Source organism: Argiope bruennichi, chromosome 2, assembly GCF_947563725.1.
Source record: "Argiope bruennichi chromosome 2, qqArgBrue1.1, whole genome shotgun sequence".
Taxonomy (NCBI): Eukaryota; Metazoa; Arthropoda; class Arachnida; order Araneae; family Araneidae; genus Argiope; species Argiope bruennichi.
The window spans coordinates 50,976,197-50,993,004 of NC_079152.1; the positions used below are offsets into that span (position 1 = coordinate 50,976,197).

Genomic DNA, 16,808 nt, shown 5'->3' on the forward strand with positions numbered 1-16,808 from the left:
AAAAATCAATGAGTTAAGGTCTACAATTTTTAAAATTTAATATTCATATTGATTCATTGTAGGTTATAGCTCATATTTTCTTGCAGCATAAACTTTAATCTATATTTGGCATTATATTTTTTCTGTTAGTAAATTATAAATTACTGTTTTTCCAGGTAACTATCCAAGACATCACCAAGCAGCTTATGTCCTGGATAGTTACGAAAGAAAGAGAGAATATATTTCAGAAATATTCAATTTTCCCTTTTAGGAATACAACTGAAATTTTCTGGATAGCCATACTGAAGAAATATCACTTCAAAATAAACCAAGTTTCAATCATATACCTTAAAGTTTAAACAGATAGTACTTCAACAAGATGGCGAATCTCAGAAAGAAACCTGGAATTCTGATTATAAATTGATAAAACACAATCATCCCAAACGGCATTATTAATAGCTACTCTACAAGAGTATAGTTAAAAAAAAAGGTAAGAAGCTTCAACGTTTTAACCAAAAATTTCTCCTTTCATTTTTAAGATAGCCTCAAAAAAGCATGAAATGAAAAAAACTTTGCAAGATTTCTGTACTATAAAAATATAATAATATACTTGATGACACCTATTTGATGTATACTCATTTTTTAAATCAAGAATGAAAAGGCATTTCTATATTTCAATAAATAAACAAAAAGAAAAAACAAACAAAAAAACAAGATTTTCATAAATACATTTTCATAAAAAATATTTTGAAACAATATAATAGGATGATTTAAAAATTTTATACTATACAAAATGATTACATTTGATAAAAACTATAAATATACATTCTATACAAGCACATATATAAAATAGAGTATATTTTTAACTAAATAAACTGATGGGGTGTCTCCATCATCAATTCCTAGATAATGAGCCTCAATTTTTAATGCAATGCTAGGTAGCATTTTCAATATGAAATTTCTGGAGAAAGGGAGGAAGGGATTCAACTTTCCAATTCTTTCATAACAAATCATCATTCCATTTTAACCATAAGAGCTAATAAAATATAAAATAAAAAATCTTCTTAAATGATTTTTTTAAAAAATCGGCAGACATTACTTTTGTCTCAGAAGCAATAAATAACAATTAAATCATTTTGAGCATCTTCAAAATACTTTTAGTGGTTACAGGAGATGCTATATATACAAGGTAAATTCCATGGAATTCTCATGGAAGACTCCATTTCAACAGAGACAGAGTTGAGTAAACTCTTAAAAACGTCAATTTAATGAAGTATCTACATAACAAGATAAATCTTTGTTAACAGAGCATGCAACACTTGGAAGCTAATTTCATATCAACAACAGCCTGCTGATTTCCTCTTCCAGCAGATAATTCTTTCTTCCTCTCATTTTTCTTCCATCCATTCTGGTTAATATCTAGCCTTTGTCTATTGGCAGAACGACTGCCAGAATGAACAAAACGTCCCAAAGTAGACACACGTCCATTTTTGTCTGATATTTTATCAGGTTGTGAACGATGGAGGTCCCCTTTGAGATTCAGCTTATGCCTTTGCAGTGAACTAAGACCACTGTTCAGACTTACGCTGTTACCAATGGATGATGTGTATCTATTGAAAGTGCTATCTACAAAAGGTTTATGACGTCGTTCTTCTTTGACTTCCTCAGCTGCAAGCTGAGGAATTTCAGTAAGAGAAATGCTGTCAGATCTAACAATGGCAGGTCGTTCTTGAGGCACACAACGACTAGTGTCTGCCGAAAGGTCACCACAACTCATTGAACTCGTCAATCGTGGTTGATTGTCAGAGAGAAAATCTAAGCTGTCAGTACTTTCAGTTGAAAATACGGAATGAGCAAAAGAAGCTTTCTTTACCTGCTGATTTTGACAATCAGTGGTTGAGTCCTTCCAAGATTTAGAGCCTTCCAATTCTTTATGTCGAGCCGGCTCATTGTGTGAAATTGTCAGGCTAATTAATTTGGAATCTTGGTTGGACAAACTTTCATTGCAACCCACTTCACATTTTATATCTTCATCCTTTCCAGAACTCTCCATTTTGATCGAAGAATCTGGGCTTTCACCAATTTTGTCTGACCTTTGCTGCTCCATTTTTTTCATCATTAACTGAGAAATAGCTGTATTCCGAGATTGAAGCTTGCCAACATATTTTTTTCTGGCAGCACCTATATGGGAAGGCGTGGTTTTTTCACTGATATCTTTTTCTTCATTAATTTCATTAAGCGGCAACTGAGGCGAACTCTGCACAGAGTGCAGCCTACGATTGCCTTTATGGCTAGAGCTACTATCTAGATTGAGTGAGAGTTTGCTAGTCTTTATTTCAAAGGGAGGCAGGAAGTTTGAACGATTTGGTACTGGAAGAGAAAAGGCCGGTTTTGATGGAGAGGAAATTTTAACAGAAGATTCGCTTTTGTCTTCCTCCAATTTTGATAGCTGCTCTTTCAAACTTTTAGATTCAACAGAGGGCGATTTGGCAGGAGAGGAAGCACCACTGGCTGTGCTACAGACGTCTTCCTCTTCCCTCACAATGCTGCATTTACGCTGAAAAGGGATATTAGGACCAGTTGCTTCCATTGAAAAACGGGATGAAACATCCATTAAGCCAAAGTGGGGATTGAAGTCATTAGCTTGCATGGGCTTGGACGGGAGGCAAGGAGAAAGCAATCCTTCAACTGAGGCATTTGGTTTTTCTTGAGCAGGAGAAGGAACTGCCGATGAGACACTGAAAAAAAGATATATATATTTGATGCTTAAAATCTAAATAGTGAAAAAATACTATATACAGCTATTTAATCCATCTTACCTAGGTGTAAGTGCTACCGGTGATAAATCGGTTCTAGAGATCCGACTATTGATCATTTGGGCCCTCTCTTGGCGTTGGGCACGTAATTTACGTTCAGCAAGAAGGAAATAAGTTGCAGTAATATGATTATATTCATTTTTATCCAAAGCTCTGCAAAAATAAATATGAGTTATAAATCCTTTAAACACAATTCAATTTTTAATGGCATGAAAGTGGTAAAAAAGTAAATTTGCACAATTGTCTTATCATTTTATAAAACAAAGAAACAAGAGCATACTCAATAATTTCCTCCTTGGAAGCAATATTTCCATTTACCATCTTCTGTACAATATGTGTATGATCTTCTTCTGATAAATGCTCTCGAGAAATCAAAGGTAGATGGTCAGCTGGTTGAATGGCATCCCCACTATTTAGCCATTCATCATCAGCAATCTGTTCTAATGTTGCTCGTTTTTCTGGATCTCGAATCAGCATTGCACCTATAAGTCTGCAAATTAAAAATAATACATTATTAATATATATAAAAAAATATCAGCATTATGATTTTGAATATTATTCAATAGTTCAGAATATAAGAAGTAGATTATTAATAAATGAAATAGATTTTCTTAATACTAGTAAGGTTACTAAAGTTAGGGAACATAAGAAATTGAAATTCCAACCTACAGACATTGTCATTAGAACATGATTACAATAGATAGAATTAATAAAGGTAATAAGTTCATAATTTCCATAATAAAGTTTGATAAACTAAATTATACCAACCAAATATGGCTTTACATAATATTTATAGACAATTGCTTCTTCTACACATCTTTACAGTACAGAAGTTAAGAGTGATACAAAATAGTATGATGCCATTTCTAGAATTGCTGGGACATAAGCAGAACGTTCTTGTAAGTTTGTAGCAAATCTAGGGTATTTTTTGTCAAAGGAACTTGACTCAAATTTCTTTTATATGATCAAAAATTGAATTGATTTTGAAGGTTTTAATCAAGATCTTACTGCTAATGTACTAAGATGTATTTACAATTGTCATTAATTGTTTTTAAACACTTGTAATTTCTACAGACGTTTTATAATGGCTATTGAACTCTAGATGAGAGAATCAAGATTAATAAATTTATAGTTTATGCTTCATTTCAAATTCACTATTGTCACAGATTAACACTGTTTGATTCAAGTTTGATAGGGAATAGCTTGATATAAATAATTAAATGACAATTGGACATTAGATAAAGTTAAAGGATATTATAAAAATTATATAAAAAGGAACTAACTTCAAAAAAACTTTTTTTGAGATAAGATGGTTTCGCAAAATATCATAGGATTTTTTTTAAAGAATTTTTTCAAATTTTATTAATCTTTTAATAGTAGTAGTTTGAACAGATGACCACAATTAGTTCAATTTTGCATAAAAAATAACAAACACTGAACCCGGATTTCAGTGGAAAATTTGAAATTGATGAAATTATAGTTTGTTCCTAATTGTTTATCATATATTTTAAAGTCAAAAATAAAACCTCGGCATTTGTATAAAGAGAAGCAGATATTTGAATATTTAAAAAAATGAAAACAAAAAAAAAAGCAATAAAGTTAAACTCCTATAACAAAAAAGATTATTTATAATTACTCTCAAATACAAATTTTTGTATTCAAAAATATTAATATGCAGCAAAAAAAAAAAAGGATTGTAAATAGTGAAAAATATAAAACAATAGTAGTATAATGACTGGACTGCGTCAAGGAAATGCGTTAATGCTTGTCTGCTTTTTAACATTGCCTTGGAGAAGTGCATCCAAGATAGTGGATTAGACCGAAAGGGCACTCTGTGGAATATATTCAACTGCTGGCCTATCAGATGATATAGATATTATTGAAAGATCAGATATGGCAGTGAGAGAGACTATTCAAGCTTTGCAAACTTCTGCCACAAATATGGGTCGCCTTACCATCAATGAAGATAAAACCAAATTTATGGAATTTCCACCTCAACTATAAGTGTTCCTCTGTATATTAAGAGTCATACCTTTGAAAAAGTCAATTTATTGACACAATTATTAATAAAAATAATAAACTCAGAATAAAAATGGCTAATAAATGTTTCTTTGGACTGAAAAAAACAACTAAAATTCAATTTGATCAGTCGAAAAACTAAACTAAGAATTTATAAGACTCTTATTATGCTTGCTCTGCTCCATGCAAAGGAAACTTGGACATTCAGCATTCTCTGAACAAGTTCGAGAGAAAGATCCTTAGAATTATTTTGACCTAATACTAGAAAGAGGATGTTGGTGAACTAGATCCAATCTGTAATTATACAAACTCTATAGGCAACCACAGATAACACAGGTTACCTGCAGGAATAGGTTAAGATGGTTCAATCATATCTGGAGAAGCCCTAACACAGCACCTTCAAAATATCCACTTTTAAAAATCCTTTGGGATCCCAGGCCAGAGGAAGACCTCCAACTAGATGGCTGGATGATGTGGAAAGAGACCCGAGTGTTCTGAGTATAAAGAACTGGAAGGGAGTTGTGGGGGATAGAAAGCGCAAGAAAGTGCACGTGTTTGAGGCAGCCAAGGTCTGCAAGGGGCTGTTGTGCTCATGACGAAGACGAAGAAGTATAATGATCAGAGATATTTAGAATTCTCCACTGCTAACAGAAATTTGTAACTAAATTACTCCACAATAAAATATACAAAAGCTAAAAATTATGAAAGTCAATATGTTTTTAGTAGTTAAATATATGATATACAACATCTTTATTCACATAAAATATGGTGCATTTAAAAGGAAATATTTTGAATTGTAATGAACAAAAATGTGATTTAATTCTGGAAATATATAAAAAATGTGTGCACAAATAAAAAGGAAAAATAATTAAAATGGAATTTAGAGTTAATATTTATATATAAAGAGGTGATTAAAATATTTGAAGCAAATTAGTATTTAATTTCAGAAATAATTCTGAAAAATTAGTGATATTTACTACCTTTTAACAAGGATAGTTATATGATAACCATTTAAAGTTCACTAATAAAAATTTAATCAATAGATTTGTAAAAAGTGGCAAGTCAACTTTCTAAGATAATTACAATTAAGATCATAATAAAATGAGAAAATAAAAGATAAAAGACTATGAAATTAATTGGATGCAGTTATTCAATAAAGAATCAACTACCATTTTTTGGGGGAGGGGAGGATTTTAAGTTATTATAATAGATTATATTTAAGTGTGTACAGCATGCTCTACATCACTGAATAAATTACAATTTACAATGCACATCACTACTTGAAGAGATAAACCAAACATCAGTTGAAATATCCAAGTGCTGCAAAAAGAAATTGAGAACCAATTCCAACTAAACCATAAATTTGTACTTTGAAACAGTTTTACAAGCAGAAAAATATGATTTAAAATGACAAAGTCTGATTAATAAAGTTTGATTCACACTTTACATAATTTTTTTTTTGTGTGTGTGTGTCTGTCTTTTGCAGAAAATAAGTAGTAATTTGAAATCAGTATAATTTTATTTTAATAAATGTAGTAGAATCCGAAACTACATTTCAATTTTGCTACAGAAACAGAATATTTTCTGTGCCTGTAATAATTTATATAAATGTACACATAGTTCAGAACAGTTTCATATACAGGTCAATCTATATATAGATACACTTAAATAGATATAATTAGATATAGATAGGCTCAGATATATTTAGAAAAGTGAGAATCTACAACTTGAAGCATTTTTTTTTTTAATTTTACTTCACTTGATTTTTAACTAAAATTTTAATTAAATATTCAGTAAAATGTTGATGTTTTTTTAATTATAACTTTCAACATTCTTATGGCACAAAAATAATTGCAATATACTTTTAAAATTTTAAAAACTGTTAAATTATACTAATTAAATTGATGTGCAAATTTTTCCCAGCATTCTTTTAGTCTAATTTTTTAAATACTTCTCAATAAACAGATTTCATTGTTGAATAGAAACTGAAACCATCTTCACTGTTCCATATAGATGTTTAATCATGCAATTCTTCCAATATTGAAAGCAAAGGGAAAAGAATTCTGTTTTCAATTTGTGTAGTTTAGATGAAAAATTAGAAAATAAAGCTACAATTTCAAATAACTCAGAAATATCTGAAGAGTTAGGTCTTTAATAGTACTATGATCCCAAGGGACTCGCATCTGTTTAGATAGTTCATATGCACAATTAATAGAACAGGTTTAAGATAATTGAAATGGCATGACTTTTATGTCTGCCTCAGCCTGATGCTTAAAAAAAATTTGAGGAAATCATGAATATTAAGTTATTTGTAAAAGATTTAAACAAAAGCAAATAAGCAATATATAAATCAGCTAGTCACCAAAAATATTTAGTTAAAAGTAAAGTTATTCTAAAATCAATAATTTCCAAACAGCTGAAAATAGAAAGATGGCATTTATTTATATAGAAAAAAAAAGTAGAAATAAAATATTTTGGGAGAAACAGAGGAGCTTTAAATCAAACTAACACAATAGTTTGCAGCTTAAACCATTGGATAATTTGACTAGTGATGGAAAGATGAGCTATACAGAAAAAAGTACTAGTCAGAACAATGATTTGCAAATGTCCAATGCACTACTCTCCATTCAGGAAAACAACAATCTCATAAGAAACAAATGTCTTCGGCAGCACAGAGCAACATTCATTAGGGTTAGGCCAATATCAATGTTATTTTATGATAGTGACTTCTGTGATATAGATTGTGCACTTGAAAGAATAAAATAAAATTACATAAATGTAAAAAAAAAGAGGGGGGGGGGGAGTTTTTAGTAAAAACATTATATATATATATATAAAGGCAAATTCTATTTTACTTTCATGATTGAGATAATGGTGAACAGTTTCAACAAGCTAATGCTTATAAATCCACTATAAAATCATTTTTTATATATATAGTAAAACTCTTGAGCCTGGTAGTTAGCCAGTATCTTGACAAAACTGCAAGATATATATAATCAATAATGTATCCTGGAAACAGTTCATAGTTATGCTAAGAGGCGCTAAATTGTTTTATAAAAATTAGGTTCTGTGACGACTTGATTTCACATTCAAGTGAATCTACAGAAAATTCATTATTTTCAGACTGTTCAGTAATTATAGTTCCATATTAACCTTTGTTCAACTGTCTAATTAAAAAAAGCCTATGTTTAGATATAATTATTAATAATTTTGTTCTTACTATTAAAGTTATTGAAAAACATATAAATTATTAATTTTTCTAATTTCTATTTATTTATATTGCATTAACAAAATCTTTTAAAAAACATTATTTCTATGAAAGGCCTGCAAAGACCAACTATCAAATTTCAGAATTTATGATAAGCAATATGTCCAATTAGTTCTGAATTTGGTCCACTCCATCAAATGAATTAACAATTTGCAAGTCACAGAAATCGAAATTAAAAGATAACAAATTACTTTTTTAAAAATGCAGCATTTAAATATTTTAAAATGTTTTGCAAAAACAACTGTACCTCAAAATTTGTATTTTATGGTTTCTAATTTAATAACTACATCCAATAATAGAAAAGAAGAATAAAAAAGTATCCAATGTAAATACAAGGCTCGGAGAGAGGGATATACATAGTAAAATTATTATTTGTAAAACTTTCTAAAAATAAAATTATTTATTAATGAGTTGTTAATTATCAAGCAAAGCATGTAAGATTAAAATTTGCTATAGCAAGATAATTTAGAATTCAACATTAAAGTAGAACTGTAAAATTTATAACAGTAGTTGAAACATTATTTAGATATAAAACTATTTTGTGGAAAATCAGTTAATATTCTTGGTTCTGAATTAAAGTAAAACCAAGAATATCAAAAATAGAAGTATAAGAATTATAGCACCACTTGAGATTTTATTTAAATTGAGAAAATAATTTTTTAGACAATCTGTTCCGATTACAACTTCACTTCAACCTGGTTTATTAAAATAATTAGCAAATGAAGTAAAAATAATACGTTTTTATTGTCCCACGTTTTTTTAAAGAAAACTAGCAGATTCTGATAGTCAATAGACAATAGTCAAAACTTTTATTCTTCATGAATAAATAATAGCAATAAGAAAATACACAAAATCCACAAATAATTTAATCTTCGCACAAAAATAAATTAATTTTTCTTTAAATTGAAAACATTGAATCAAATAGAAAAATTATGTATTTTTTAACAACAGATAATAAAGATTTATTAATTAATACATAAAGGATACCAAATAAAATAACTTTTTAAATGAAGGTACAGAAAATGAATCAAGATTATTATCAAACATTTATAATGTGAATGATTAGATTAACACAGACCTGACACATTCAGGAGATAAGTGTTGAGGAATTGTATATTTACAATCCATAATCATTGTCAATGTTTCACTGTCATTGGCTTCTTGAAAAGGTGCTCTGCCACAGACCAGCATGTACAGAATAACACCAAGACTCCAAACATCTAAAAATGAAAAATTAACTATTAGTAATATGTAATTTTATTGCTTTGATTCAATTCACTGTGCATGCAATACATTAAACAAATTCATAAATTCTAAGAGGAGTAAAATATAAATCTCACTTGAGAAAAATAACTTCAGGATAACAAAAAAAATTATAACACATAATTTAATTTTTAATGGTATAGAATGGATCAAGTTAAATTATTTTTATTGTTTTTAAAGTAATAACAAATATAAAAGAACTTATTAAAAACTGCAAGAGAATTATGATGCGAAATTAAAACCAGTTACAGTACAGAACAATCCTTTTAATTTAGTTAAGAAAACAAATTAAGGCTGTACTTACACTAGTACCCAAAAATTATGTAAAATACTATTTTATATGAGAACTAAAAAATTATAAATCAGTAACCTTCTGTTAATATCTCGAAATTGCATCCTGGGGCACATTTGGAATTAGACAGTTTAGTTTATGTGGATTCTAAAATTCAAACAACTATTTCTAAAAGAAACCTGTGAGGTTAAAACATTTGCCAAATAAATAGTCCTTTATTTAATGTTCAATAACATTAAAATTACAAAAAAATCTGCATGCCATGGCTATATCACTTTATGCCATTTTATAACAATTCAGACATATTTAAGTATATGCTAATCAAAGTGTTCTGCATAAAAATGTTTCATTTAACTGACATTTTATTCATATTTTAAGAATTATACTTCTTTTTGTACATCAGTAAAATTCCTCTTTTAATATACAGTTCATTATCTATTGAATGAAAAAAGAATACAAAACAGAGAAGCAGAAAATATCAATCAAAGCTTTGTAACCATTTATCCTACTTTCTAGATGCTTTATTTGAATATTTAATCACAATCAGAATACAAGGCAGATACAATATCTTCTGTAGGATTAACAATAAAACGTTTAAAATAATTTTTTTGTTATTTTTGCAATGACTTTTTGAAAATAACAGAATTCTCTTCTAAAAGCATGCAATAAACAAAAGTTATACGTTAAAAATCGATTTGTAAACAAAATCAAGAATTTTTAATTACAACACTAATTTCTCCTTTTAGTTAAAGTATTTTCTCAATATTAATATTTAATCTTTTCTTTCTTAAATTTGATAAAAAATATTAAATACAAATTCAATGTAAAACACAAATTGGTATTTTTAAATGATTATAATTACCAGTTTCAATTAATATTCAAATTTGTCCAAATTGTTTATCTACAATTAACTTATTAACTCTTTATTATTAAAATTAAATAGAACAAGTTAAAATTATCAGAAATTAACTGAATTAAACAGTAATACAATGAGCACTTTGCAACAGCATTTAATATGAGAATGATTTAAGTTATTTATTTATATTGCTATGATAGTATTTAACTGGGATTTTGTTAGAGTCTGTTTTATCTTGTGCATAAAAGAGTCTTCAATTTCGAATGGGGTTTTATTAATTCGTTAACCTGAACATATATGAATGAACTGCAAATCAAAAAACACAAATTAAATACATATAGCTGAAAAATGAAAATTATCAATCAATACTTCACTGCATAAAGACATTTGAAACAGGGAGATAGATGTCTGTTGATATCAGCTCTAAATTAATCTTTTACCAATAAATTTACATCAATAAAAGGATGTTATATTTTATCCTCCCCTCCCCATCTGTTCATATAAATACAGGTAATCATTATTAATTATAGTCATTATTCAACAACAAAGTGCTGACTAAATATATCCAATACCAAAGTTGTATATAGTGGAAAATCTAATTTTCTGCTCACTTTTTTAAGTATAGTTGACACATTTTGAATTCATGCATATAATTTAGTGACTGTTGTGCGAATAGGAAAGTAAAATTTCAAAGCCAATATTTATGCTTGATAATAATTGCTGCCAACTTCAAGGAAAAGAAATGAAATATTTATTTTGATGCAAATCTGCAATACCATTTTTAAATGCCATATTTTCAAGAATAATATCCTTCTATGAAATTTAATAAGCATAAAATCAAAATTCAAATCTGGATATATTAACATATAAAGAAAATGTTCAGCAGAAAAGAGTACATTTATAATTAATCTTATATTAGGTATTTTTTACTGTGTGACAGAGCTTTTTACATATTAAAAATGTAAGAAAAATATTTTTCTCTATCTTTCTTTTAATACAGAATAGCAGATTTTAATTATTAAGTGTCAAATTTAATGGTTCTCAGTGGCGTTTGGAATTTACACAGGATATAAAACGTTAATTTTGACACAAACAAGGAGATTCAAACTTTTCTATATATACTTTTTTTTTTAATATCATACAGTTAGGACATTATATCAAACATTTGTGAGATATATTAATGGCATGGATTTTCTGCAAAAAATTAAAACAATTTTATTTAAAAAATACAGATAAATTATATTAGGAATTTGAAAAATGGAAGGAAAGCAATAATAATAGTACAAAAATAAAAGCACTTAAACCAAAAACATGAATCACAATGTTTACAACTATTTGAAGTGTTGCTAAATTCAGCACATTCCTCAGGAAGAAATTAGGACATTTAATGGGGGCCAATTTAACAACTAATACAGCTCTCCTCTGCTTTAGTCTACACTGATATTTCAACAAGAAAGTCTAGATTATGGTACAAACAAAAATAGTACATTATTTAAAATAGACTTTTTAAAAATTAAACAGTGCTGAAAAACACAAAACATGCATTCAGTAGCATCAAAAAAATGTATTTTCATATAGGATTGAGATTTATCATAATTGTAGTGAAATGAGAACTTACACAAGAAATATGGAAACTAATGATCTAAGGATGCATCGAATTTATATCGATATAAAGATACTTACCAACTTTAGGTGCATCGTAAGAATCCCCAAGTAAAATTTCAGGAGCTGAGTAAGCAAGAGAGCCACAGGACGTTTCTAATTTTTGTCCTGGGCAAAATTTGTTGCTGAAACCAAAATCAGTCAACTTAACCATGCCCAGTTTTTCAAAGAAAACAACGTTCTCGGGCTTAAGATCTCTGTGTACGACGTGAAGTTTATGACAATATGAAATTGCATGCACAATTTGACGAAAGTATTTTTTGGCTGTTTCCTCATCCACACCGTTTTCGTGTTTGAGGATGTAATCATACATATCCCCTCCATCTCCAAGTTCTAAAATCAAGTACAGTTTGGTCTGGGTATCAATTACATCGTACAGACGTACAACGTTCGGATGCTGCACCAGTTTCATGCATCGTACTTCTTGAAACAAATGAGCGCGAGATACATCATCTAATCTTGTCTTGTCGATTACTTTCACGGCAACTTGCTCACCAGTAAAAACATGTTTGGCCAATTTGACAACGGCAAAATGGCCGCGACCTAAAGTATCACCTAAATCATATAATCCAGCAATTTTTCCGTCATAATGAGCATTGTTTCTACTTCGGCTCATCATACGGACAATTTTAAAATCAAATAACCATAAGACACTTAACAGTAAACATCAAAATACACATTACGCGGCCATCCCAGCATCTCATGTAGATCGCCGCAACTCAACAAAAAAGAAAAAAAATAACAAAAAACAAAAACGAAAATAGTGATGAAACACGCATGCGTAGTAGGTGTTCTTGTTTTAGAGAGAAATTTTTAACCTTTTCTTCTCTGTGGAATAAATAATAAAGTCATAAACAAGTCTTTTTTTAGTCAGAAGATAATAGAAACGTATAAAACAGGAATAAAATGTATTGTCTTTTGTTGTGTCGGAATCTAAGTAATGTTTGGGAAAACTGTAGCATACATCCAAATCATGAAAAACATCTTGTATCAAGTAAGAACTAAATGCAGAACAGCAGAGTTTCAAGTATATTTTATGTAACAATATAACTTCTTCGGGTTTTTTTTCTCTGTTTTAAATTCATAAGTAAACAATTGGACTTCAAAAGAAATTATGTATTTTCTTATATTGCTCAAAAACTTTCCTTCATTTCGTAAATAAAATGAAAATAATAATTGTCTGTCGACAAAAAGCTATATGTGCTTTTGGAAAGAAGCAGTGGAACTGCAAGATAATATTTAAGGATTAAAAATCTGTAAGAAGTGTTCTTTAGGATGCTATTTTATAACTAAGAAATCGAAACTGAAAATAAATTTCACCAAAACAATGTTTTAAATGATATTTTTTTAACTTAAAAGCTATAGCTATAATCTGAATATTAACTATAAAAAAGACATAACATTTCAAAATTTAAAGAAGAAGATAATATTTGAAAGCTAAAAACTTCTGAAAAATTATATATTAAAACTTCTTTGGTCGGCTATCCACGTAAAACGGTTATCCCTCTGAATGGCTGGCTATATCGTTCGAAGGGTACTTTTTACTCCTTCCTCAATAGCACCACTGTGTTGTAAAATATTTTGGGTAATAAAAAACAATACTGATGGAAAAAAAACAATTTTAGAAACATTTTATTTATTTCAAAATGTGAAGCAAAGAGAAAAATAAAATTTCTTTTACTTTGTCTTTGGAAATGGTATTTAAATTCATTTGAGCATGATGTGATTGTACAAGATCGAATCAGAGGGATATCGTTAACTTTCCGCTGCCCAATATATTCGAAGAAACTAGAATTTGTTTAAATTTATACATCATATATAAATGTCTAGAATTTTTAGAAGTGATAATTTTACACAACGCTGCTAATGAATCATTTATAGTTTAAGAAAAATTCATTGAATGCATTGAATGAAAACTTTGATCTATACCTTATTAGCAAAAGATATTTTAACCCTTTCTAGGGCAGTGGGAAGTATGCTTCCCACCAAATTTATCAATCTTTGTATGAAATTATGTAGGTTGGCCTAAGTTCTGACAAATTTTTTTAGAAAGACAGAAACTTAGATGCTTCAGTTCTTTATCTCACACAAAATGATGTGTCTTGGTTTGTTACTTAATTATTAATTAACCAAATTAATTAATGAATCAAATTAAATTTATCTAATAAGCTAAATGAATCCCTTTTCTTATTCTAATTTCAAGCCTAAAAATATTTTAACATAATATGACTAGAAAAAAATGGCCCTTTAAAGGGTTAAGATATATCCATGATGTGTTTCAACATTCGGAATCCCGTAGAATATTTAGTAAATATCGTAGCAATATTATAGGATATTTTATTTTGTCTTTATAAGGATGTGCATCTATTTTCGTAACTGCAAAGGAACTCCAATTCCCACCTTATTTTTGGAAATATTGAGCAATTTTGAGAATGCCGAGGGATACCTAATCTATAATATTGCACCAATAAATAATAAAGATGCGTTCGCGCGTGATACTGTTTTGCCTTTAGCTACCAAATTGGTCACATATACACCTTGGAGGATAGCAATGTGACCATAAGATCGATATTTGTTTTTGAAATTTTTAATTAGAATTTTAATAAAATAAAAATTAGGCTGAATTTTAGCAATTTTCTGCTCTAACTTCCAAAAGTTTTACAGCAGAAAAATAAATTTTACACAGTTTCAAAATTTAAAAAAAAAGTCTTTTTAATGATACCAACACAATAGTTGTGCTATCCCCCCCCTAATTTTCAACAATAAATTGCATTGCTGCTTTGAAATTCAAATCGTTTTGTTTCATCAACTATCTGAGGGCATGATTTTCTTCCGATATCGAAAATTAAAGAAGGTTTTTGTTTAATATCTCTGGTACACCATTGAAAATAGTGGTATTGTAAAAATGAAGTTACAATGCTACAAAATTTATGATAGTTGAACTGTACATTTATACACTCATGTCCAAAATTAAGGTCACAAATATAAATCTGAGAAAAATGAAAAACTATTCACTGTGTTGCCACGAAATTTGGCACAGAGGTATACTACAATGGAAGAAAGAACATAGACACATAACAACATAGAAAAGATTTTAATTGGAAATTAAGAAACAGGGTATATCAAAAATTGTTACATTATAAATCAGAGATAAAGCATTTATCTCGGGGAAAGCCTGTCTAATATGGAGTGTGACCACCTTGAACTGCTATGCAGGCTTCACAACGCATTCATACTGTTTATGAGGGTGTCAATAAATGCTTGGGGCAACAAAGCCCATTTTAAGGCGAGAGAGCGTCTCTTGTTTCAGTAGAGCCATCTAGGGCCAAGAGTACGACTTTAGCTACTCATGCATAACAACCCTTTTTACGGGGCGAACTTCGTTCATGCATTTCATTCACTCGTCCACAGATCGTAATTTAGACCTGAATCAGAGAATGTTCACCTCTGAACCAGTACTCCAAGTGGTATTGTATCGACATGGAGGACTTCATGCCCACGACAGATTTATCCGTGCACCAGCCAACACATACACGAGGAATCTTTGGCCGGAAGGGTTTCGTTCGAACTCATGTCTTAATAGCTTCTTCATCAAAATATTTTTAACTTCAAATTTCGTCAGGCATATAACTCGTATTATTATAGAAAGCTTTCGCTGTTCTATTCATTAAACTATGCATCTCTCTAGTTTTCTACCAGCTCTTGTAAAATATGTACTTGAAATTGAAACGGCTCAACTAATGCAAAAACTGTTTCATTGAAACCAAGCATGTTTTAAAAAAATATGACAAAGGAAAATAAATTCCTTCAGCATTGATGCACTACAGAATATTTTTTTTTTTATAATTTGCGAAATATCTCAAAGGATTACACAATAAAAAGTCTTCTGTTTTATTATGAAATTCAGTTTTAGTTTCAAAAGGATTTAAATATGGTAAGTAATATATTTATTTATTTTTTTATTTCTAAATAAATGTACTCTTAAAAACTAAATGTAGACTAAGTGAAGACTAAATGTTATACAGTTTTCCGCTCTTATAAATCCTTCTCAGTAAAATAATCTTGATTACCTATTTCGATCCTCTGAAAACTAGTCTGGCCCAGTTATAAAACTTTGAATATCTTTATTTTAGGACAATCAACAGTTCCATTATTTCAGTAAAATCATCCTTGGGGAAAATTCAAAGGCTGAATGGCATATTTTCTTCGAGATGGTCGATGGAGAGGTCAAAATGTGTTATGTTTTAACAGATTATAGATATTCAAATTTAAATAACTTATTATGTTTTGACTGCGAAAGAGTAGAACTTTTTTTATTTAAAATATTAGCGTCTCAAAAATATTTTATTAAATCAGATTCTCAGGAGAGAGGATTTGTACTCTCGCCTCATGTCTAAATTGGTAACTAGGAGCACGAGCACGGAGAGACCGGCTTACACAATATAATATAAAAATCAATTTTATGTTGCAATATTTTTGGAAGTTATCGCGTAAAAGAGCGAAAATTTCGTTTTATTTTTTATTCGTGAAAATTCTAATTTAAATTTGAAAGAAAAAAATGTATGAAATAAAGAAAATAATATGTATTCGGTAGGTATGAGAATAGGTCATAATGTATATTTCACAACGCTAGGTAATTAGGGTGTTCCTATC

At 29.1% G+C, this 16,808-nt stretch overlaps 1 protein-coding gene across 1 annotated transcript; it reads right to left on the bottom strand.

Moving 5' to 3' along the window:
- Nucleotides 1–690: 690 nt before the first annotated feature.
- On the bottom strand, nt 691–12,873 carry LOC129957527 (SNF-related serine/threonine-protein kinase-like). Its single transcript, XM_056069875.1, has 5 exons — nt 12,177–12,873; nt 9,161–9,302; nt 3,076–3,285; nt 2,799–2,948; nt 691–2,717 (listed from the first exon to the last, which is right to left on the bottom strand). Exons 1-5 carry the CDS (start codon nt 12,772–12,774, stop codon nt 1,280–1,282), a joined length of 2,538 nt encoding a protein of 845 aa, XP_055925850.1. The 5' UTR covers nt 12,775–12,873; the 3' UTR covers nt 691–1,279.
- Nucleotides 12,874–16,808: the final 3,935 nt, after the last annotated feature.

Coding starts and splice junctions, on each gene's coding strand:
- LOC129957527 (XM_056069875.1), bottom strand. CDS start 12,774: ATGATGAGCCGAAGTAGAAACAATGCTCATTATGACGGAAAAATTGCT. Junction 9,303..12,176: donor TTACGATGCACCTAAAGTTG/GTAAGTATCTTT, acceptor TTTCATTTTTAG/ATGTTTGGAGTCTTGGTGTT. Junction 3,286..9,160: donor TTATCTCCTGAATGTGTCAG/GTCTGTGTTAAT, acceptor TTTAATTTGCAG/ACTTATAGGTGCAATGCTGA.